We start from the raw sequence: 26,406 nt of genomic DNA, 5'->3' as shown, positions 1-26,406 counted from the left end.
AGCCAATACACAGAAGTTAAGGGTTTAAAAAAATTTTTTTAAAAAGAATGAAAAAGTTCTTTTGGCCCAACTATTTGATTCAGCTATCTTCCTCTCTCTTTCTTTTCATCATACAACTTAGTGAACGAAAAGAAGTATAGTATGCATCCCTTCACTGATGCCACTTTCCTTAACTCCTTGAAATTTGACTTCTACCCTCAAATTTCTCCTGAAATTGTTTCTTTGGAGATCACTATTCTTCCTTTCTGGCAAATCCAATGGATTTTTTCCTCATTCACAATCAGATCAATTCAATTAGAGAATCACTTACTAAGTATATGCAAAATTATTGTACTTTTTAAGGCAATAATGACACAAAGATGAAAAATATCATAGCTTCCAAGAACTTCCATATTAGTGTAGGGATATCTGTGGGTACATAGAAGATATCACAAACAAATATGATGTGAGGTAGAATGTAATTGGTGTAATAGGAGAACTAGGGAAGGCCATGAAAAGGTTTAAGGAAGGAGTAATAAATTTTATTCCTGGGATTTAGGAGTCCCATAATATAATCACTGTATTATATGATAATGATGACCTTCTCCTTTCTTGTTTCTTCTTTTACTTCTCTCACCACTGATATCTTTTAGTAGCCATTCTTCTTTCCTCTTTTTCCTAAAAGTTATTCCATAAGATATCATTCCATACTGTCTTCTCCTCATCACTATTCACATAGTTTTGGCTAGCAGTTATAGGGAATAGAATTGCAATCCAAAATATAACTCCTATTCTTACCTTTCCCTCGCAATACAATTCTTCATATTCAGAAAGGTATATCCTTCTCTTCTCATTCCTGTAATGGTATTACCCCTCTCATGCTTCTCATTCATCTATTGGTTTGGGCAACTTTTGTTATTATTTAACTTCATTATAATATTCTTAACATACAGTGGTATACAGTTCTGCACAAGATCAGTTTAAATTCCAAAGAGAAACTCCTACTTTGTCCTATTAATGATCTTACTATGCTTGGACATTAGTGTTTAAGTGCATCTCATGGTTACTTTCAACTTAGTCTTGGTTTGGTAACTGCCTAGGCAGATAATCCTACCCCTTCCAGGGTCTAGTAAATCCATCTGAGTCTCCACTTCACACCTGATATTCTCTTATATTCCATAAAGTAAAAGGTTTGAAAAAATGATGCTATAGATGTGTTTAAAATATTTTATTGGTGCCTTTTATTTTTATAGTATCATTATTTCCAAGCACTTTTTTCCTACTCCTTTCCCAGAGCGTCATTCTTCAGAACAAAGAATAAGAGGCACTTTCCAAGGGTAGAGCCAAGATGATGGAGTAGAAGAAGCACTCATTTGGTCTCTTGCAATGTTCCTCTCCAAACCTTTTTAAAATAATGCTTCAAACTGAATTATGGAGTGACAGAGCCAACAAAAGAACAGTGAAATGTTCTTTCATCCCAAGACAATTTAGGAGGTCAGAAAGAGCAATCTGTGGCATAGTGGTAGAGGCTATCCTAGAGCTCTCATTAATGAAACACTGGTGGTAAGACTAAGAGGAGGTGATAGAAATAACAGAAGCTTTAGGAGCTCTCAAGCCAGAGGCTATAAGGAAACCTGGAAACTGGCCATAAAGAGATTACAGAAGACTTTAATGGTAGCACTGGATGAAGGAGCAGAAGCTATTTGACAACTTCATTGCCTATTCTCTCTTCTGGGTTGAGGATACAAAGGAGTATTTTCAGTCAAGAGAGAGTGGGGTCCCAGGAGAGTGAACCAAAAGAAATATCACTTCTTGTTCCAAAGGATTGGAGGAGGTCTTAAGAAGCAGTATTGATTATTAATCCTGGTTAAGGACCACAGTGCAGACCAGGAGATCAGTAATCATATTGCTCTCTAGATCACACTGTCTTGGAAACAGTGGAAATTTCCAATCCCCCCAGAACTGGTTCTGAAAACAGCAGTGTGAAAAAGCCTGAAGCTTGAAATAGTGCCCCTCTCCTACCTCTGATGCACTGTGAATAGACCCCAACTTTAAAGTAAAATTAAAATTAAGAAATGAGGTAGAAAAATGAGCAAATAGCAACAAAAGAACTTGACAATAAAATCTATTATGGTGATATGAAAAATTAAGACAAAAACTCAGAAGTCAATTCAAAACAGTTACAAGCAAAGCCTCAAAGGGAAAAAAAGCAAATTGGACATGAGCCCAAAAGGAATTCCTTGAAGAGTGAAGAAATTGTTTTCAAGATCAATTATGATTGGTAGAGGAAAGCGTAGGTAAAAAATGAGAACAAAGGAAGAAAATAATTGAAAGATAATAACTTGGTAAAAGATGCACCAAAATATTGAAGAAAATATTATCTTAAAAAGAACAAAATTGGCCAGATGGAAAAAGATGTTCAAAACTTAACTGATGAAAATTACTTCATAAAAATCAGAATTGGTTGAATGGGGGAAAGTTACCAAAAGCTCACTGAAGAAAATAATTATTATAAATGATAATTGGGCAAGTGAAATGGAAGGTGATGATTTCATGAGACACCAAGAAACAATAAAATAAAGTCAAAAGAATGATAAAGATGCACAGAGAGAAACAAAGAAACAATCGAAGAAAAGAGAGGAAGATATGATAGAGGAAGAGGAAGAAGGAGGAAGGGCATGTATTCTGGAGCTTTATAAGAAATATTATCCACCAATTTAGAAGAATACCTGTAAAAAATATTTTTGACATTGAACATTCAAAGAATTGCCTTTGCTTGTCCTTTATGGGATTATAACACCCTATTCGCTTTTGTAGCAATTTTTTTTCCAGTAATCTGAGCCTACCAACATGCTTTTTTCTTTCCGTCACAGAATCTTTAATAGTCTAAAGTCATAATTTCTGTATTTGCAGGATCTTTCTTCATTTATGCAGATCAAATCCCTTTTAGCCCTTCTAATGGAAATCCTTTTTGAGATAAGCTTCTTCACTTACCAAGTCTGGTTCTCAGACTTCAGACATGCAGACCATCTATGGGTCCAGACTTGCAACCTTTGCAGCTTTGTAGAACTTGAAAGACTTTATACTCTATTGACATAGCCATTGGTAACCCAAAGTCACATCTACAACATAATGAAGCATCCAGAGAAGAATTTGTTGAGAGACTAGTGTCTTAGTAGAGTCAAATATATATAGTGGGAACCAAACACTCTGTGAAAAATTCTTTCAGGAAGAAAAATAAGTTTAATTCTGTTCACAGTTTTTGAACCATTCTTATCAAAGCTTCCCAGGCTCTGTTCTTAAGAGAATCACCACAGCCATACATCAGTAGGAAAATAACATTCTGAGTTCCAGCTCAGCTGCCACAGTATTATCATCTCATACTCTACTGCTCAGGACAGATGAATTTAAGCAAGTGGCTGAATTTGGCCTTTGGGCTATTGTTTCCCCAGTATATCTTGAAAGTATCACAGTGCCTACCTAGCTCTGCTCGTGGTAGGTGCTCAATAAATTTGTTTAATTGAATTGAATTAATGCATTATGGTAATCTAAGCATCAATAGAACAAAATAGCTAACATGCTAATTTATTATTTTGAGTTCAGTGAATAGGACCTGAGAAATGAATACTCATTAGAGAGAAGAAGGATCTGATACCTTCTTTGGATACTATTGTCATTTACCTTTAATTGAATACTAATGACATTCTAAACTGTGTATAAAGTGAGTTTATATTTAGCCCCTGCCTTCTGATTCAAATTAACCTATAAGACACAAATAAAAGGAAGACAGAAAATCTTGTGCTTTGGAGATAATAGACTAGAACCCTGAAAAACTGGGGCCTGTTTGTGTTGGAATCCTACTATAACATCATGTAATATAGATTTAAAGTTTACTTATAAGGCAAGTTAATTCTGAATTTTATGTCAAGATATTTAATTAGTAAAAAGGGCTTCTTCCTTCTTGTCAAATCCATGCCTTATACTCTCTCAGTTTTTGCTATTTACTTCTACCCACCTAGGAATTACTTCAAATTCATTTTTGAATGACTGGAGCACCTAGCTCACTTTCTTCCTCTTCCTTCCCCTGCTATTATCTTTTTAGATATCTTCATTATCTCAATATTCATAAGAACTAACAAACCTTTGATATCTCAATTCTTTCACTCTACATAAGGCCCAAACTCATATCTTTATATTGTGGGTGTTCTTATACTATTGTCCTGTTTAGATTTCAGACTCAGTGCTCCTGTCTTTCACTGATACCTCTTTCCTTTTATCTCTCTTATTGTTCCATATTTACTCTTCATCAATCCTTGGACTTCTTTGGTACCACTTGCTTTTTGCAACCCAGTGGCCTATACTTCCTTAATATTTTTCACAACAGGAAAATAACAAAGATTTAAATTAAAAACCAAAGGAGAGATTAAAAATATAACAACCTTAAAAACTAATTTTGTTCTTCAGTGCAAAGATTCAGGTAGTTAGGTAGACCTGGATGTTTCTATCCTTCTCCCTCCACCCTCCCACATCAACATAATAATTAAATATGGCCTTTTTTTTGAGATCCTTCTTTTGAATAATAAGCCAGCTCAGTCTTGTCTGATGTTAATGGTGTTCTGAGAGCTTAGATTCCTAGTCAAAGTAAATTCAGCGTGGTAATACATGGACTAATAAGTCTATTAACATGTCCTATCTCATGGCACATACCAGGATCTTGAAAGAACTGGTAAATGCAATACCAGAGCCATTCTCAATAAATAATCTTTGAAAAGCCATAGTGAGAACTTCTAACCAATATGAGTTCCTTAAGAGAGAAATGAAATCTAGTTCCCTCATATATCTACTCCAGCAAAAACTTGGACCAAATAATAGCCAAGAAATCCATCGGACAACTACAGAAAATACCCTCTTCCACCCCAAATGAAGATTTGTTCCAGGGCCTGGCTTTTGCTTTGTTTTTAAGTAGAGTAGTCAGTCCTGCATTGTCTGAGTCCAATATATTTCAAATACCTAATCTCTTTCTCTTTGAGTCAGGTATATCTTAATTCAGAGTGTTGTATCATTAAAACCCTTTATGGTATCCCAGGACACAGTTCTAGGGACTTTGGAGCTTTGGAATGTCCCAAGATGAGTCTTACTTGCTCTGGTTGATGCCTAAAATACCAACCAGTAGGAAACTACCAGCAAAGTGAGCTTCACTGTGGGCAAATGAGCTTTTGGGTCCCTAAGGACAGTCAGAGAAGGGCAAGAGAAATGTGCAGCTTACTGGGCTATCTGTCTGGATGTAGCATGCCCTGAAGGAAGTCAAACAAGACAGTATTGAAAATAATATGCAAAGTTTATTTCATACTTTAAAATAAGATTCATAGCTTAATAGAGAATACTTTTTGTGGTCTTCTATGTATAAGGAACTACTTTTTAATGTATAGATGTAATTATTTTAAAAATAAAAATTATGACTGAAGGAAAGTCATAGAATTGGAGAAGAGTAGGTAAATGCCTTTAGTTTCAAAGAAGGAATGAATGTAGAACCTATAAACTATATGTAAATTATAGGTCAGGGAGGTTTATTTATATTCCTGGTAGAAATCTAGAAAATATTATTAAAAGACTGGCCAGTATTCATTTAAAAAAAGAGACAGGTGATCACAAATAGTTTATATTGTTTCATCAAGCACACATATCAAATTAAGCTCATTTTTTGCAGGGATGTATGTGACAGGCTACTACATAAATAGATAAGGAAATGGTGAAAATATGGTTTATATAGATTTCAACAAAGCATTTAACAACAGCTTTAATTTTACTTTTGTGTAAAGAAAAGGATATGAACTTGACAACAATAACATTTGGTGGATTTAGAGGAGGATAAAGGCTTATCTGTTAGAGGTAAGTCTTTAAGTCTGGTCATTTTAACATTTCAGTCCATTATTTGGATAATGACATGATTATATCTCTAGAATACCAGGCTAATTCTTCTTAAAAAAAAAGAATTATTGGTATCTTTTGGTTTTATAAGTTTAATATTCCCACTATATTCCTCCCTCCACAGGTTCTAAGAAAGTTAGCTCTTAAAAGAAGGGGGAAAAAGTCATGAAAAAGCAAACAAGTTATTTATTGATAATCTGTTACATACAGTATTTTATACCCATAATCTCATACTTCTGCAAAGAATCAAGAAGAGGCGTCTACTCATGTCTTTTTCTTTGGGGATAAGCCTGATAATTATTTTTCAGCACCCTTCTGCTTAGGAATTGAAGCCTCTCAAAAACTGGCTCTCATCTAGCTTTCTAGATATGTTATTCTCCTTTATGAATTCTATCATCTCAACAAACTGGCAAACTTCTTGCTTCCTATATATGGTATCTCATCCACAAACACAGACTCTTCCCAATGCATGGAAATTACTTCCTCATCTTATTGTTTAATTCAATTTTTAAAATGTTTTAACCTGATTGTTTTTCACTGAATGAGATTATCAATGTAGTCCCGTCCTTACCCTCTGTGTATTTCAGTGGTTTAGTAATTTTTTCAGTTGTTTCTAACTCTTTATGACCATATTTGGAATTTTTTCAGCAAATACACTAGAATGGTTGGCCATTTCCTTCTCCAGGTCATTTTACAAATGAGGAAAATGAGTCAGACAATGTTGATTTGACTTGTAGTAGGCCATACATGTATTAAATGTCAAAGGTCATTTTTGAACTCAGGTCCTTCTGACTCCTGAGCTGATATCCACTGTGCAACCTAGCTGCCCGTTTGCATATATTTTGTATTTATTTGTGATCAATTGTTCCCCTATTCCCCAGAGACTGTTAGTGAGGACAGAAATTCTTTTTTTTTATATTTTTTAGTCACAGAACCTAGCACTTAGTCTTTCTCATGGTAGCCACTTAATAAATGCTTGTGGAATGAAGGCAGGAAGCCAACAGACATATGTTAAGCAGCTAATATTTATTAGACACTATATTAAGCATTGGGGATATGAAGACAAAAATGAACTGATCCCTACTCTCAAAAGAGCCTTTTTTTTTTTTGGAGACAAAATATACATATAAGGATGTCCCAAAAGTCTTGGTGCTGTTTTTATTCATTGAAGCTCTTAATTAATTAAAGCTATTAAAGATTTAAACTGCACTAAAAGTTTTGAGACACTGTATAAGTATATACAAAGAAGCAGAAGGCCATTAAATAAAGGGCATTAAGGAGGCACTAGAAGTTGGGATGATCAGATCAGGTTTTTCACATAAGACAGTGCATCTTGAAGGAAGAGAGGAGGAAGTAAATTCCAGGCATGAAGATGATAAGTGAGAAAAGGCATGGAAGAGTTGATAAAGTAGATGAGGAACCAAGAGTTCAGTTTTACTCTATTGTACAATATGCAGAAATACTTAATAAGGTTGGAAAGATAGATGAGGGCACCAAATTTTGAAATGCTAAGAAAATCTAAATGAATTGAAATTTGCATATGACCCAAAGCTACAAGGATAGGACCTACACTAGATGACAAAGCAAAAATCCACCAAGATCTCATTAAGGTATGATGTTGTACCAAATTGAAGAGAAAAATATTCAATAGTGATGAATATAAACTCCTACATCCTGGTTCAAAAAATCAGTTTTGAAAGTCCAAAATGGGGAAAGTGTGGCAAACCAGCCACTAAACTTAAAAAAAAAAAAAAACACAAAAAGCCAAAATGTTTTAATGAACTGAAAGTTGAATGTGAGTCAGCAGTGTGCTATGACCATTAAAATAATTTACATGATTTTAGCCTGAAATAAGCATGATATAGAATCCAGGACTAAGCTGGTAATACATCCAGTGAATACAGGTTCTTTCTTAAAATCATGAAGTTCTGAGTTTACATATAAGCAGAGTGAACAGGAACAAGTCATTGAGGCTCTGTGTCCTGGGCAACTTTCTATGACTATGTATTAAAGATGAGCTGTATATCAACATCATTGGTAGAGGAAAGTTCAATACTAGGAATTCCATGTGTTACTAAATTCATAGACCAGGACCCATCCTGCCCCTCACCCAAACCTCCATTCCACCCCAAATAAAGCATAGTGTTGGGTACTATGGGAGGTGAAATGGCATGAATCAATAGTTTCTTTCCCCAAGGAGCTTACAGACATTAAGTCTATGAAGCATAAATTTAAGTGTGATTAGGAAACTTTTAAATTCTTCCTTTTTTAGCATTGACAATAAATGTAATTCAGAGAAGGGAAATTTCCATGTGAGATAGATGGACAACCATGGAAATTGAGATGGGTACTCAGGGATGAATAAGATTTGTATAGACTTCAAACTTTGCGTCACAGTTTCACACTACCCAGAAGTAGTTTGGGGTTGACTATGCAAATTTTAATATATGCACTATATATAATAACAATAATAACATTTATATAGAAATTATTATGTGCCAGGTATTATCCTAAGTGCTTTATAATTATCTTATTGGAGCCTTCTAGTAGTCCTGGGATGTAGACACTATTATTATTTCCATTTTACAGATGAGGAAACTAAAGGAAACAGAAGTTAATTAACTTGCTCAAGGTCACAGAGCTAGTAAATGTCTGAGGCCAGGAGCTTTTCCTGAGTACTTACAAACCCAGTTTTCTATCTCTTGCCCAATGTATTAATTAGAAATTTTGTACCTTTGAACTACATTCCCCAGAATTCCTTTTCATTTCCCAAAATTCCTTTTAATCTCTCCACCATGCTGTGTGGTAACATTTTATATATTGTTGTCTGTAAGTCTGCCTCTCTCTTCTCTCACAACCTGGGCTGGGGTAGCTGCCTTTTTACTTTAGCTTGTTTATTTTTCTTCAAGTTATTTTAATAAATATTATTAAATAGAATAAATAGAATAGTGTATATTAAACTTAAAATTTATATCCATTATATTATAATATATTACATCTGAATATTAGGAGCCACATAAGAAACTTAACCTATATGCAAATTAGCAGCCGTAATCTCCTTAACCACAGAATGAACTAAATTCAGAGCTTTAAAAAGATACAAATCAATTAAACAGTACTTATATTGAGGCAATTCATCAAACATCTATTGGTCACCATAAGACATAGGTTCCAATCGTGCCTCAGTTACTTAATTCATTAGTTTTTTGAGCCTTAGTTTCCTCATCTGAAGAATGAGCTGGAGAAGAAAATGCCAAACCATTCCAGTGTCTTTGTTAAGAAAACCTAATGGGGTCATAAAGAGTTGAACATGACTGAGAAATGAATAAACTATTTAAAAAAATGAAACTAGATGCTGTGGAATTATAATGACCAAACCACTCCAAAGAGGACATGAGAATTCAACCCGCCCCCCCTCTTTTTTATAGAGGTAAAGAGTTAGGGGTGTGGAATACTACATACATAAGACTTAGCTGATATATCATTTAGCTTGCTGATCCTTTTTCTTTTTTAATCTTTTCATTCTGCTGTAAGAATGACTCTCTGGAAGGCAAGAAACTAGATAATCTCCAAGATCCTTTCTACCTTGATTTTGGGATAAAAGATTCTGCTTACTACTCATTGTACCAGGATATTTAAATTGCAACTTAGTTTAAATTACAATTTAAAAAGTATCTGCAAAGTGCATCTTTTTCCAGTAAAGACATTCATTTTAAGTATATTAATCTATTTGATGTGATGTCCTTCAATTATTTCCATTATATCTGACTCTTCTTGACTTCATTTGGAGTTTTCTTGGAAAAAGGTACTGGAGCAGTTTGCCATTCCTTTCCCTACCTCATTTAGCAGATGAGGAAACTGAGGCAAGCAGGATTAAATGACTTGCCCAGGGTAAAAAAATAAGTATCTGGGGCTGAATTTGAACTCAGGAAGATGAATCATCTTAACTAAAGGCCAAGTACTCTATCCATTGTGCCACCTAACTGCCCTTATATAAATCTACATTTATTCTCAAAGGTCTCTCATGGATGGTTGAGTAGGAAAATAAAAACCAAAGACTGTCCACATTCTGTAGAAAGAGCCTTCTGCTTTGTAGCTGATTGCTCTGTTATGGTTGTAGTGTATACTGGAAAGAATACCTTCTCCTGCTTTTGTTGTCATCATTTTTGTTCAATTTGGGAATAAAGGGAGAAAGCTGGTCTTTAGAGTTTTCTGTCTACACCATTTTACCTATCCAAAAAAAAATCACATGATTTTAAAGTTGGAAGGACTCTTTGCTAGGATTCCTCATACCGGCCACCTCTTCTATTCCCTTTTCTCTCCATTCCCACTATCTTTCTACCTCTTGGACCAAAGGGACCAACCAAATAAAAACTCTGGACATTTCAGATACTGGAAGATCATGGCAAGCTGGCTAATTTTGCACAGACGTTAAAAAAAATCCACCACATCTGCTGCAGTTTTGTGTTGCATAATTGATTTAATCTCTAATTTTAGAGGAACGCTGAACTCTTTTTTTGCTGGACTCTGCATACATTTCTCTAGGGCAAAAACTGTCCTACTTTTTCCTCCCTGGTATCTGTTTAATGCTAGGCCATTTTTTTCCAAGACTGTAAACTACCCTCCGTGAAATAAATGAAATCACAGTTGGAATACAGCTTACTGTACAGACTTATCACCACAAGATAAGGGCTACACCACACGCCTTTGCTTTAACGTCCCCCCTCCTCTCTGTTCCCCTTCTTTCTGCTCTAGCAACATCTTCATATTGGCTGAGAGAACACATTAGTGGTTCTGCTGATAGCATAAATTCTATTACCTACACAGAAGGGCAGCATAGCTTAGTGGGTTAAGCCACATGCTGAAAATTCATAGGCTTTGAGTTCTAATCCTTGATCTCTTCTTGACTTGCTGTGTGACCTTAGGCAGATTCGCTTAATGTCTCTGTCTCTGTCTCTCCTCCATACTTGAAACATGGAGATTAAAATACTGGCCTACTTGACCAAGCCATGCCTTTGAAGAATGATCCATAAAGGCATGAATGCTCTCTAAAACCATGCATCGGGATTGGAATATTTACAAATGACATCTGCAGGGTTTACTATTTAATTTCGCTATGTAGCAGTTGGTATGTAATAATTTTGTTATTGTACTTTCTTTACATATAATGAATGGACTCATTGAAATGACAACTCATATATACAAGAAAGCTCCCAAGATTTCCATTGGATTTGGAAGCACTATTATAAGAGGGCTCATTTACAATAATCTCTTGTATGAGGTGACACTCTGGGAGGAACAAAGATCTACTGGAAATGTAGGCAATGTAAAATCAAAAAGATATCAATTAAAAATACATTTGAAGGGAAGAGACAAAATAATCTCTATGATCCCCTTTGCTTTTGCTATTCTGTTATTTCACTATGAGACAAAAGAATCTGATCACTGCTCAAATTATAGTAGGATATTTAAATTTCAATTTTGGGGGCAGCTGGGTGGCTCAGTGAATTGAGAGTCAAGCCCAGAGACAGGAGGTCCTGGGTTCAAATTTGGCCTCAGATACTTCCTAGCTGTGTGACCCTGGGCAAGTCGCTTAACTCCCGTTGCCTAGCCCTTACTGCTCTTCTGCCTTAGAACCAATACCCAGTATTGATTTTAAGATGGAAGGTAAGGGTTTAAAAAATAAAAATAATAAATTGCAATTTAGATAATATTTGTAAAATGCAGTATATATTTTTCTTTTATAGGAGGGTTAATATATAATCCATATATAAATATTAATATCAATATCTATGCTTGTAAATATAAAAATTATATAAATTTGCTTATAAATATAAAATGAAAAACATAGTCAATATAAATATAAATCTATAATTATTCTCAAATTTATCTTTCATTTCTCAACTTTTCTGTGTGTGATTGCAATCCATTGTGTCTGCTGGCTTTGTTTCTCCCTCTGCCTTTAGTGTACCTCTTTCTTATCATCCATGAATTCCTTATGGGACTCATTAGTTTGGTGTAACCATGGCTATACCACCAGGTAAAAAGGACAGGCAAAAATTTCCAGAGAGAAATAGCTCTCCTTGGCCTTATTCTTGGCTATTAGTCTTGGCAAAGATGTTAATTCTTCAGATAAATCTTATATATACACATACACACACTCACAAACAACTAAGTTAAGATGTTATTTAGTAAATATTCCTAGCAAGCTTACTTGAATGAGCAAATCTAAACGAGTAATTAACTAGTTCATTGTATGGGTATCTGTATAGATGTGTGTATAATTTAGAGGCATATTATCAGTAATTCATCTACACAGCCCAATAGAATTCACTTACCTTTGCCTTCTTGAAAGTCATAATCCTTTATCTTCAAATGAAGTTATTGGAAAACTTTTTCTATTAAATAGGTACTTTTCCTGAGCCCTTACATAAAGGGCAGAAACTCTTGATTCAGCTTCGAACCTCTGAGGGAGACTATTGTGACCGTTTGGATGGAATTAATATTGCTCCAGGAACTTTTGGTAGGAATATATGTTTATATGTATATACAAATGTATGTATATATATAATATATATTTGTTTTGTTTTTAAATTAAGTAAATAAAATATAAAAAGATACCATGGTACACTTCAATACAGAGCTAGTTTTGATTCAAAATGTCATGGGTTCAATTGCTGCCTCTGATACATTCTGATTATGTGATCCAATGCACTAAATTTCTCAGTGTCACAGACAACTTTTTAAGTTTATTAATGTAGTTCTGATTTTGATTGGTAGAAGTAGATACACTGCAATCAACCATTTAGATTAAAATCAAATTCAATATAAACATGTACATACATACTTGTTTGTATCAGGAATAGGAAGGAAGCTTTCTGTGAATCTACTCTTACATATACTTACTAGATAATTTTGGGCGGATTTTATTAGTTGTGAGATCTTCCTAATTGATCAAAATCACAGTGAAATAGGCTTGGAAGTCAGTCTTTATATTTTCTGATGTTCCAATGATAGATCCTACTGAAAAGAGTGTTACAGGAGGGTAGCTAGTGGGTAGTGGATAGGGATATCAGTGGATAGAGAGTCAGACTTGGAGATGGGAGGTTCTGGGTCAAATGTAATCTCAGACATTTCTAGCTCTGTGATCCTGGGAATTTACCTAACCCTAATTGCCTAGCTCTTAACTGTTGTTCTGTCTTGGAACCAATGCTTAGTATTGATTCAAAGACAGAAGGTAATGGTTGAAAGAAAAGTGTCAGAAGAGAACAAAATCTATATTGTCTCCTTAGTCACATATATTGTGCCGTACAAATAACTCAGTTTTAAATAATAGGAATTATGAGCTTATTATCTGTTTTCCTGGGCTCTGACATTTTATTGAGTTAGGTAATTCTATATTGGATATTAAAGATTGTGAAAGAGTTGCTTTCTCATTTCTCAAGGTCCCTCTAAGGGCTCTTAACACCATTAAGCATTAGATAATTACTTCTTATTGGTTCTAGAAAGTGTTAAAATTTGTTTTCTATCCATTCACAACTGATGATGCCACATAATCTATCTATTCACCTGTCAATGGATGTATCTTTCATCTATTTCTATATCACCCCTCTCTCTCTTCCGCCCCCCCTCCCCTCTTGCCTTTCCATCACACCCTCCCTCCCCTACTTGGGCAAGAAACCTGATTTTTCTTATTTCACACAGGGTCCATATTATTAGATATAATTAATATAGGTGTACTATTTTAGAGTTCTTATAGGTCCTTTTAAAATTACATAATTTAAAAGAATCTATCTTAAATATTCATCCAATCAGTCAATAATCATTTACTAAGTACTCACTACATGACAAGCACTATGAATTAAAAAAAAAAAAAGACAAAAGCCAGTCCTTGTCTTCAAGAATCTAAGGTTGTAATTCAGGGAAGAAAATGCATAAAAAAAATCAAAAAGCTAATGATTTGGAAGGGGGAAGGGAGAACCACTACCCTGAGTAGGAGAATGATAGAGACCTACAGTCAGATGGGAAATGATAAAGTATCCACTTTGGTCCCCTCCTTAAATGGACAATCTTGGAGAACTACTCAATGTCCACTCTCTCCAATCAAGGGCCATATTCTGTATAAAGGTTTTTGGCAGCATTCAATACATCCTAGATGCTCAGTTAAGCCTCATAATACCCTCTATGGGGGTCAGTTCCTCATCAAAATGAGCAGAAACAATTATATTTATTGGTTTGGTGGTATGAATTTATTCAGTTAGTATTATCATCAACCTCCCAATCTTCAGTGAATACTTATTGAGCACCTAATATGTTTGAGGATCAGTGCCAGGTATTATAAGGCCAGAAAGATGATAAAATATACCCTTAAGGATCTCACAATTGAGTTTCTCTCAAGTCTTTGTGATACTAGAATGAAATGAACAAAGAAAGAGTAGGATTTTTTCTTCCTATCATGCTGGGTCCATAATTATCCACCATGAAGCAAGTAAAATTGTAACATAAATGATAGATTTAACTTCTCTTAATCTTCATTAATAAAAATGTTCAAAGAAATAGTGCATTAATTGATTAATTTAAAATGTCTGACTAGTTCAGAATTAAGCATCAACCTTTTCTCTATTTTGCTTGCAAAAAGCCACTTTCTTGCATCATGAAGACCTGTTCTCATTTTGTAAAGTCTATAGACATTGAAAGTGTAAGAGATAAAAAAAATAGCAATAACCCAGGCTATACCTGGGAAATCCTTTCTTCCTCCTTTCCTCATTTTTTTCTCTTCTCCTTTCCTCTGTTATCCTCTTCTCTCCCCTCACCTGTTTCCTTTTTATTCCCTTCCCTTCCCTTCCCTTCCCTTCCCTTCCCTTCCCTTCCCTTCCCTTCCCTTCCCTTCCCTTCCCTTCCCTTCCCTTCCCTTCCCTTCCCTTCCCTTCCCTTCCCTTCCCTTCCCTTCCCTTCCCTTCCCTTCCCTTCCCTTCCCTTCCCTTCCCTTCCCTTCCCTTCCCTTCCCTTCCCTTCCCTTCCCTTCCCTTCCCTTCCCTTCCCTTCCCTTCCCTTCCCTTCCCTTCCCTTCCCTTCCCTTCCCTTCCCTTCCCTTCCCTTCCCTTCCCTTCCCTTCCCTTCCCTTCCCTTCCCTTCCCTTCCCTTCCCTTCCCTTCCCTTCCCTTCCCTTCCCTTCCCTTCCCTTCCCTTCCCTTCCCTTCCCTTCCCTTCCCTTCCCTTCCCTTCCCTTCCCTTCCCTTCCCTTCCCTTCCCTTCCCTTCCCTTCCCTTCCCTTCCCTTCCCTTCCCTTCCCTTCCCTTCCCTTCCCTTCCCTTCCCTTCCCTTCCCTTCCCTTCCCTTCCCTTCCCTTCCCTTCCCTTCCCTTCCCTTCCCTTCCCTTCCCTTCCCTTCCCTTCCCTTCCCTTCCCTTCCCTTCCCTTCCCTTCCCTTCCCTTCCCTTCCCTTCCCTTCCCTTCCCTTCCCTTCCCTTCCCTTCCCTTCCCTTCCCTTCCCTTCCCTTCCCTTCCCTTCCCTTCCCTTCCCTTCCCTTCCCTTCCCTTCCCTTCCCTTCCCTTCCCTTCCCTTCCCTTCCCTTCCCTTCCCTTCCCTTCCCTTCCCTTCCCTTCCCTTCCCTTCCCTTCCCTTCCCTTCCCTTCCCTTCCCTTCCCTTCCCTTCCCTTCCCTTCCCTTCCCTTCCCTTCCCTTCCCTTCCCTTCCCTTCCCTTCCCTTCCCTTCCCTTCCCTTCCCTTCCCTTCCCTTCCCTTCCCTTCCCTTCCCTTCCCTTCCCTTCCCTTCCCTTCCCTTCCCTTCCCTTCCCTTCCCTTCCCTTCCCTTCCCTTCCCTTCCCTTCCCTTCCCTTCCCTTCCCTTCCCTTCCCTTCCCTTCCCTTCCCTTCCCTTCCCTTCCCTTCCCTTCCCTTCCCTTCCCTTCCCTTCCCTTCCCTTCCCTTCCCTTCCCTTCCCTTCCCTTCCCTTCCCTTCCCTTCCCTTCCCTTCCCTTCCCTTCCCTTCCCTTCCCTTCCCTTCCCTTCCCTTCCCTTCCCTTCCCTTCCCTTCCCTTCCCTTCCCTTCCCTTCCCTTCCCTTCCCTTCCCTTCCCTTCCCTTCCCTTCCCTTCCCTTCCCTTCCCTTCCCTTCCCTTCCCTTCCCTTCCCTTCCCTTCCCTTCCCTTCCCTTCCCTTCCCTTCCCTTCCCTTCCCTTCCCTTCCCTTCCCTTCCCTTCCCTTCCCTTCCCTTCCCTTCCCTTCCCTTCCCTTCCCTTCCCTTCCCTTCCCTTCCCTTCCCTTCCCTTCCCTTCCCTTCCCTTCCCTTCCCTTCCCTTCCCTTCCCTTCCCTTCCCTTCCCTTCCCTTCCCTTCCCTTCCCTTCCCTTCCCTTCCCTTCCCTTCCCTTACCTCTTTTCTTCCTCTGTTCTTTTTAAATCCTTTCTAATTTCTTTTTTCCTTTTCCCTGTCTTCTCTCCATTTCCCTTTTTTATTACTTTTTCCTTTTTTCCTAACACTACAAAAACACTGTGAGCTTTTAAAATTGACCCTTTCTCATAAATCACAGTGAAGAAAAATTCCTACCATTTAGAATCCCATTCATCTGGGTTCTAGTTCATTGAGGTTTTGCTATATTTCCTAAATAGTAAACATTCTTTAAGTATCTGTATCATGCCAGATGTTGTAAGAGGCAGAAAGTGGACTAATTATACAAATAACTTTTGGAGGGCTTTCTTTATCTTGGGAAACTCATTTGCTGTGAATAGTGGGTCCTGGAGAATTGGGAATTTTATGTTGAAAGTGGAGCTAGGCACTTTATGTGTGGATAGAAAGACCTGAAGGAATATAGCTGGACTTCATCAAGCAAATCTCTGTTAAGACTTTAACCCTTTGGTCTGACTAGAATTATATTTTGAAACCCAGGACCTAAAGATATATTCTTTGATAAATGTAACAGGACAAAAGATCGACGTGAATTACTGGAAACGAAGCCAATGGCCCTAAATCCCTCTCCCCTTCGAAACAAAATGCACTCTTTATTGGCCCTGCCTACACTCCATGCATACTGAACATAAAATACCAAAACAACAAATTAAGAGCAGCTCTTTCAGAGATATTCTAATAGACAATTCTTCAAATATGGTGATAGCTTTCTCTGCAGATTATACTGACCTCTTTGACTTTCTTTAAGCCCCAACTAAACTCTCAGCTATGGCTGGAAGGCAACCTCTCAATTCCCATACCTTCCTTCTGTTAACTATATACTATTTATTCTCTATACAACTTGCTTTGTTTATATTTATTTGCACATTGTCTTCCCCATTATAGTATAGACTCCTTTAGAGCAGTGACTGTCTTGTGCCTCTTTTTATATCCACAGTTTTTAATACAATGCCTGGCAAAAAGGTAGATGCTTAATAAATATTTATTGATTGAGGATTGATTTAGTTCTAAGCTTTGTATCATCCTTACATTACATAACATTTTACTTTCCTTATATAGCACACAGATGATCAATATCATTGCCACTTGGAGGCACTTGGGACAATGTAAAGATATTTAGAGCATCTACAATGCTCCTATCAGATTAAATGTAAACTTTTCAACATCTGTAATATAATTTTTTATCATTATTCTTTTTTTGGGAATCTAACCTCTCCAGTGATCTTCTCTTGCTATGCTTATTAATTTCCTGTCCATGTATTCTATTTGCTCCAGGGGTTTATGGGAAGGTGCAGCTTCACAGTGCATACCCCAGGAAATCCTGGACACATCTTGGAGCTGACATTGCATCAGGAAATGAGAGGTGAGGGGTCAAAGTTAGTTTGGGTCAGTATGTGTGCTTGGTGTTTATATTGCTTCACCTTAAAGTGTTATTTCAATGCAAAGTTAATTATTAAATGAATCACCTTCAGGAACATTTATTTTTGGAAGATAAGTAAGTTAGAGTTTGGAGGAATTCCTTTAGAGACATGCATTTCAGAGTTATGTAATAAAACCTTACCAGTTCAGAGTAAAAAAGGGAGATGTGCCAGAGGGCAAGGTCTATGTGAGCACTAGTGTGTGTGTGTGTGTGTGTGTATATAGGTATGTATATATGTGTATCACCTTAAGCGTTTAGTATTTGACCAAGCACAGGGTAATTTGCCAATAAAAATAAATAGTTAAACCCACCAAAACAAAAAGAACCAAACAAAAAATAAAAACTTGTTTAAATGAAAGATTTATGCTAAATTTATCTTTTCATGGAAACCAGGATTTAATAATAATGATATTAATAACAATAATATATGCATTTATAATGTTACTATTATATGTTGTGCAATATAATATAAAATATTAATATATGAGGCACTATATTAAGTGCTTTACAATGATTATCTAATTTGATCTTCACTACAACTCTGATAGGTGGTTTATATTATTATTATTATTATTATTATTATTATTATTATTATTATCCTCATTTTACAAAAGAGAAAACCATGGCAAACAAAGAACCACTTGCCTTAGGGTAACATGATTTGAATATGGGTTCTTCCTGACTCCAGATCCAATTCCCTGTGCCACTTAGTTGCCTTTTATAAGTCTTTAATCAAGGCTTCTTTTGGCAGTCTGATGAGGCGTATGGGGTGCAAATAGGTAGTGTGATTGGTAGAGTACTGGTCCTGGAGTTCTACTCATCTTCCTGAGTTCAAATCTGGCTTTAGATATTTGCCAGTAATGTGATCCTAGGCAACTCACTTAACCTGTTCACCTTGATTTCCTCAACTGTAAAATGCACTGGAGAAGGAAATGGCAAACCACTCAGGTATCTTTGCCAAGAAAACCCCAAATGAGGTAAAAAAGGGTTAGACACAATTGAAAATGCCTGAATGACAACAGAAAGAAAACTATGAACCTTTTTAAGTTTATGTGCTACCAAAATGAGCACCAGAATAATATTTTAAGTGGCATAAAATATATAGAATGACAAAGGGAATCAATTATACTGCAATATAAAGCTCATGGACCCTATGTTGAGATGTCCTGTTTAGATATAATTTTCAATTTGTCAAGTGTAAGATATATCAGCACGATTAACTTTAAGACCTTTCACACCATCTTGATGGAACCTTTAGAGTTTTTTTTCTCTTTACCCAAATCTTTGTTCTATGACTACAGGGTAAAAATGAGACTATTTATTTGTTGATATTCAGATCTTTGTTGTCGTTCAATCATTTTTCAATTGCATGGAGTTATTCATGGCCCTATTTGGGGTTTTCTTGGCAAATACAATGGAATTGTTTACCATTTCCTTCTCCAAATCATTTTACAGATGAGGAAACTGAAGCAAGCAGGGTTCTAAGTGACTTGCCCAGGATCACACAGCTAAATGGTGTCTGAGGTTGAATTTGAACTCAGGAAAATAGTCTTCATGATTCCAAGCTGGACACTATTCACTGTGGCACTTAGCTGCCCATTTAATTCTTTTGGACTTAAATATACTTCTAGATATATCAGTATGAGGAATCTACTACTGCTTCTCGTCTGTAACACTGCTGCTTCATCTTGAATAGAGACATAAGAAGAGTCTGAACACCGAAATGATTAATATAGTCTTCTGCAATATGAGGCCATAAATACATGTGGTCAGGGACTGTGTCTTATTTAAAATATTTTTCTCAGCATTTAGCACAGTACTCTTTACGTTGTAGGTGAGTACTAATCTGTTGATGTTTCTGGGCTTTCAGTAAATTTGAATGAGATTGGCAACTGATTGGTTATAAACGAAAAATACCAAGCCTTTTGTAAAGTCACAAGTCACTCATCCTATAACCATCTTTTCTTGGGAGAAAAAAAATGTCCCAAGCCCAGAATAGCCTAAAGCCTGGGGTTATATGCAGCCATTATCATTTAGCTTTAGCAGAATTTTAGTTCAGTTAACAAGACAGTTTAAATTGTTTGTGTTTATATATGTGTGTCTCATACATGGTTTTAAAAGATATTTAAAGGTGATTTAGGAAGCATACAATTATGCTCCCTTATAGTTTTGGGATCCATTTTCCTTCAGCTGTGTAATGTATTAATGGCAGGAGAATGGAAAATGTGCTGATATTTTGTTTATCCTTTTAAAAAGTTATCTTTCAGGAGAGTTCCACTGTGATTATTCATATTTTCCTCTCTTTCTTTTCCCATCTGGTTCCCATTTTGGGTTACAATTATGGTCACAAACAACTCTTCATTTTTCTGTTTTTTTTTCATATTCAGAACAATTGAGGTCTCTTCTCTCTCTTGTATGATGCTCATTAACATCAATCAGAGATACTGTATGCATCAAGGACTGGAACAATCATTAAGCCAGTATTCTTTGAAATGGCTGGGGCAGAAATTGGGGGAGTGAGAGTAGAACCAGGTGACACGGGTATTATGATATGGGAGTAAGTAAGAACTAATCTATCCATTCATCCGTTTCTCAAGAAACATTTATAATAATGATAATGGTTTACATTTATTCATTGCCTACTGTGTGTGGGGTCCCATAGCTTATAGGCAAACAATAGGGATACAAAGAGGAAAAAGACTATTTTCCCGGGTTTCAAGGATTGTGAAGTCTACCTGGGGAAAAGACATATGTGAAACTGTGAGTATATGTGATTTGAAATATAGTCATTAGTGAGCACATAGGAGAGATCTCATATTTGCTCTTGAAGTGCCTCCTGATCTAGCAGACAGAACTGGAGGCTGATCCCTAGCTATTTGTGACAAGTTATCCAGGCAAAGATTTGATTGTGTGAAGAACAGAAGGGAGTATGTGGTTTGAGTGACTGGGTAAAAGCTGAGGATTTCTCAGCAGAAAAGTGGTATAGGTGTCCATCCTTAGGTGTTTGGAGGGTACATTGCAGGTCTTCAGGAAGGGATCCCCAGGGAGTGCAGATCACATTCTAGGGTGAATCTATATTTTAGGAGTGGGGTGATTAATCAGCAAGACAGTAGGGAGGAAAGTGTGCCCAGCCTGTGTGAGTAGGTGAAATTAAGAATGAATTGGGGGGGGGCAGGCAGCTGGGTATCTCAGTGGATTGAGAGCCAGGCCTAGAGATGGGAGGTCCTAGGTTCAAATCTGGCCTCAGACACTTCCCAGCTGTGTGACCCTGGGCAAGTCACTTGACCCCCATTGCCTACCCTTACCACTCTTCTGCCTTGGAGCCAATACACAGTACTGACTCCAAGATGGAAGGTAAGGGTTTAAAAAAAAAAAAAAAAAGAATGAATTGGGTCCTTTTGATTATAGCCTATAGAATTTAACCTCTATGGTGATAAGAACTGGTTCATTTTTGTCTTTTTGTCCCCAGTGCCTAGAACAGTGTCTGGCTAATAGGAGGAGCCTCAAAAATATCTTTTGATGGGCAGATTGATCCCCATGGAATGATGAACATTTCTCCTCAAATTGTTCATGGCCCTTAACCTGGACTTCCTGCCCTATGTATAATAGGATTATAGACTTTAGAGATGGAAGGAACTTTAGAGTTCATCTAATTTATTCTCTGTTTTAAAGCTAAGGAAACTGAGAATCAGGGAATTGAAGCAATTCACTTCACATCACATAGGAAGTGGTAACAGAGACAAGATTTAATCTTAGGTCTATGACTCCAAATTCAGTGCTCTTTGCACACAGCACATTTTACTTTATATCTTGGATATCTGTGCATGGCTTTTATCTTCCTGCTGCCTTTGAAATTAACAGCTTTGGGAAGGCAAGGGTCTTACTTTATCTCCATTTCACTTGTGTTTAGCACTGGGTCCTACACATAGTAGGTATTTAGTAAATGCTTGTTTCTTCTCTGACTGCTCCTCACTCTTAGAAGTGCTTCTCCTTCTTCCTCAAAACTTCCAAACAAGTTATTTTTATGAACTCTTTAATATGTTGCCTACAAAGAACAAATGTATGTTCAAGACACATATTTCAGGACCATAGCTTAATTAAGAAGGCAAAAACATGGCCAAGGGGATTAAAATTCCTTCTTTCTTCCACTTTGAAGTATCCTTTATCCCTGAGTGCTGAAGGAGGATTTGAGACTATGGACTTCATGAACAGCTATTGCTTAGCTGGAAAGAGCATCACTGAATGTAGGACTTGAAAGGAAGAGTTGAAAAGAAGAGAGAGCATTCTAGGAAAAGGGAATGTTATAGGCAAATGTACAGTGGAGGAAAAGTGCTTCCCTCATTTCTATAATAATTATCATAAATCAGAGACTTAGAGCTGGAATGGATCTTAGAGGCTACTGACTGCTTTTTATAGATGAATGTTATAATGAATTCCTGGGACAAGATAGACACCACTTTGAGTGACAAGATTGTCAGTTGGAGACCTCAGACTGTACTCAGGTGCCTCAATCCAGGGCCAAAAGACTGTTGGAGCCAACCCTCTAAATACCCATCATGCACAGTACAAAAGGGCTCAGTCTGGAGCAATCTTGGGAGGTGGGAGGTTAAGAGGGAGAGAGGCTCTATACCTGCAATCCATCTTCCTTACTTAAGAGAGCTAGAGAGCTATTACAACCATCATCAATAGAGCTGTGAGAGAACACTACTGTCATTCAAGAAGATCATCAATAGCCTTCCCTAATCTTTGGTTTGGCTCCAGCCAAGTCAAGCCAGAGTTAGTGAGAGAGGGTGAAGAATCTCCAGTCTCTACTTGACCTAGCAACCTCTGGAGCTCTGATCATTTATTTAGAGAATTAGCAATAGGATTCCCAAATCCTCCATGCTTTCCCTTGTTCCTAACCCTGTTAAGCTAGAATTAAATATAGTTATTTGTTACAAAGTACCTTTCTTGAATGGTGAATATATCCAGAGCCCCTGAGAAAGGGAAGACAGGCACCAGATCCACAGTATTATCCAATCAGCACACCAATAGCCCTTATCAATATTCATTCCAACCCCAGGTTGAGGGACTAGAGAAGTTGACTACACATACAACTTCTCTGTGGTTCCCTGCCTGAGCAGCTATTAAAAGGAGACAACTGACAGGCTTAGTCCAGCAAAACCTGTCAGGTTGGGAGAGGCATGACCCTTCTGACAGCAGCACCCACACAGAGGCCTGTGGGTGAGAATGTGTGCTTCTCTCTCTCTCCCAATTCATTCATCCCCTCATTTTCCTTTAACATGAGGAAACTAAGAACTAAAGAAGCTTGGTAATTTGCATAATGTCATGTGGTTAGCAAATGGCCAAAACAAGATTTGACATGCCTGACTTTTTACTAATCCAGTAGTTAGTCCACAGCCAGAGATGTGATTTTGGACAAATGCATAACCTCTATCAACCTCATTTTCATTTCAGTGGTTTGAAGGGGGGAGAAGAATGAATTAACACTCAGAATTAAGACTCAATGAGTTAAAACTCCTGGGCTCGATTCCCAGGACTACAATTTACTGCCTTTATGACTTTTAACCTCTTTGAACCTCAGTTTCTTCATCTGCATAAATACTGTGTACATGCTTATGAAATCTATCTAGAGCTTGAGTGAATCTCAAAGATTAATTGAAACAACATTTATTCAAATACCTGAAGACAAATGCTTCAATCTACAAAATAGTTGGTTTTTTTTCCCTCAATTTTCCATTTGTCTTGATTTCTCATACCCTTACTTTCTTGGTTACTTTCCTCTGACTACAGTTCAGTTTGTCACTGTTCTTCCTAAAATGAAGCTAGCAAAACTAAACCCTAAACTCCCAATGTTGCCTGAGGATTACCATTGTTTAAGGTAGTAGGTAATGAAGGACTTTAAATGTCTTCATAAAGGATTTCATATTTGATCCTGGAGGCAATAGGGAGCCATTGCAGTTTATTGACTGCAAATATGACATGGTTAGATTGTTTAATTAGGAAGATCAATTTTACAATTGAGTGATGGTTGGATGGAGTGGGGAGAGAATCAAGGCAGGGAGACCAATAAACAGACTAACTGTAAGTAATCGGGGCAATAAGAGCTAGGATTTAAATAGCATTTTTAAAGTTTACAAAGTGTTTTTCATATTATATTATCATTCTAAAAATAAATTTGTCAACTAGATGCTGCTGTTATGCCCATTTTAAAGATAAGGAAAGTGAGTCTGAGAGAAGTTAAGGGAATTACTCAGGCTCACATACGTATAACCGAGGTAAGATTTTACTCACATTTTCCTGACTCCAAGTTAAGGTTTCTATTCACATAGAGAAGTGGTTCCCAAACTTTTTTGACCTACCGCCCCCTTTCAAGAAAAAATATTACTTAGCGCCCCCTATAAATTATGAAACTATTTATTGAACTCAGAATAGAATGTAATACCAAAAAAAAAAAAAAAAAAAAAAAAAGCATGGCCATCACCACTTTCCTAGATTGCTGCAGCATCCACAAGGGGGCAGTAGCACCCACTTCGGGAATCACTGACCTAGAGGCTACAAACAAATGAAGGAATGAATAAACAAGTAGGTAGATAGATAAAAATGTAAAAAGAGGAGACGAAAGGGTAGAGCTTTAATAAGCAAAAGATGAAACATCTTCTGACCATACCAATTTACTGAGCAATGCATGACAATTGCCTAACAAATTAGATGAAGCCCTTTCCTCAGTTAAGGCTAGACCCAGATGACAGGGGGAAAGAGACTTTTATTAATCATAGAAAAAACAATTAATTAAAAGGAAATAATACAATGTTAGGTAATCTGATTACTAATTGGATGAAAGATTGAGGAGAGTGAACAGGTTCTGAATTCAGTAAAAAAGACGTGTCCTACTCCCTCCCTCTGTAAACAATCAGAGGAACATGGAAACAAGAACTGATTGATCAGTATGGGACCAGTTTTCAGATAAGACACATAGGTTGCTTGAGATATACAATTAGGAAAAAATTCCTTAAGTTAGTTTTGGCATTTTACTGTGTTTCTATTCAATATAACCAAGGTCTTCGGTTAAAGGCCCTTAAACAGCAGGTCCTATTTCCCAGCCACAAAGGGTTAGATTCAAACAATGTAATAAATTTCCCTCCCAATTCCCACAATTGATAAAGTTTTCTCACAGGACAGAATTTGGACTATTGTCACAATTGAATAGAAAGAGAATTAAACTGGCTCCTGAATTGTGTCAAAGATGGAGCCAACATGGTTCACTCAGTCCCCACAAATAATCACTTGCTGCCCTTCAATTCCTTCAATTTCCTTACCAGGGGAAAGATGAAGACTTGAGATTTAGGTTTATATAGAGTCATTTGCATGGAGAAACAAATGGAATTGAACATCTGATACTGATTGGAGTTGCCAGGAGAATTTAGAGAGTAATACTAAGGTCAAGGAGAGGGCCTTTTGGTAGTTCCAAATATGGGAAAAGGGGAAACCAATGAACTTATACATTTTAGAGAAATCTTTGACCAGAATCAAAACAAAAGAATAAAAAATGTTTTTATTGAGCATTTCTATGTCTCTGCCAGTACATAGAATTGTGCTTTGCACCTTATAGTCACCTAATAAGTAATTATTGAATGAATGAATAAATCTTGTGTTAACTCAAATATTCCTTTCTCTGGTCATCCTCATTAATGTAATGAGTTTTCTCTCTAAACTCCCAAACAACATAAAAAACAACAGAGGGGAAAAAAAAGAGAAAGTGAGTTCATGATACTTCCCTCTTTAAAAGTCACCACCCTCTTTGTTCAGGAAAGTACTTGCTCATTTGTCTACTATTAAGTTCAGAGGCACTAGACAGAAGCTGTGACAACAACATTGCATACCTTCAGAATAAGAAAATAAAACTCCATCTGAAAGAATTCTATTTAATAAAACCATCTATCAATCAAAGAAAAAATAGTGCTATTAAAATATGATGTTATTAAATATAATTTAATGCAGCAAGCATTTAGTAAGTACCTGCTGTGTGCATGGAATTTCAGAAAGTGATCACAGAACCTAGCTCATTTTAATGAGGCTCTCCTTTTCCTTTTTACATTTTGTAACTTGGAAAACTTATTTGAGGGAGAGGGCAGGGAGGAATGGAGAATGAAAATCTCTTGATCATTCTTAATTACCCTAAGTATAATTGATATTAAAGGCTGAATTTTCATCTACTTTACTTTGCTGGCCCTTGTTATTATCATATAATTATAACATATTAATATATATTTATATAATTACAAGAATATTATATTTTCATAATATTATATTCTCTACTGATACTACTCTCTCCTGGTATAGCTCCTACCTATCTGACCACTTCTTCTAAGTCTCTTGCTGACTGATCATTCATGTGATACCACCTAACTGAAAATATTCCTCAGAGACCTTTTCTTTTCTATTTCTACACTAGAGGCCCTTAACCTGGAGTCCTCAAACCCCTAAAGAGATAGATTCAAGGGGGTCTGTGAATTTCAATGGGGAAAAAATGTCATTACTTTTTTTTACCAACCTCTAACTGAACTTTAGCATTTCCATCAATTATTTAGGCTTCACTAAACTGCCAAAGGGTACATCTCTCTCTCTCTCTCTCTCTCTCTCTCTCTCTCTCTCTCTCTCTCTCTCTCTCTCTC

General features: G+C 36.9%; 1 protein-coding gene across 1 annotated transcript in view; it reads left to right on the top strand.

Moving 5' to 3' along the window:
- Positions 1-26,406, top strand: part of PKHD1 (PKHD1 ciliary IPT domain containing fibrocystin/polyductin) — a 685,806-nt gene that overhangs the window by 447,586 nt on the left and 211,814 nt on the right. The window contains exons 44-45 of the mRNA XM_044675345.1: positions 12,317-12,430; positions 17,587-17,674. Of these exons, the coding sequence (XP_044531280.1) occupies positions 12,317-12,430; positions 17,587-17,674 (202 nt within the window). The remainder of the gene's footprint in view (positions 1-12,316; positions 12,431-17,586; positions 17,675-26,406) is intronic.

Source organism: Gracilinanus agilis, chromosome 4 (assembly GCF_016433145.1).
Source record: "Gracilinanus agilis isolate LMUSP501 chromosome 4, AgileGrace, whole genome shotgun sequence".
NCBI lineage: Eukaryota > Metazoa > Chordata > Mammalia > Didelphimorphia > Didelphidae > Gracilinanus > Gracilinanus agilis.
Note: the sequence above shows the minus strand (reverse complement) of the source record. Positions and strands in the feature narration are given on the sequence as shown.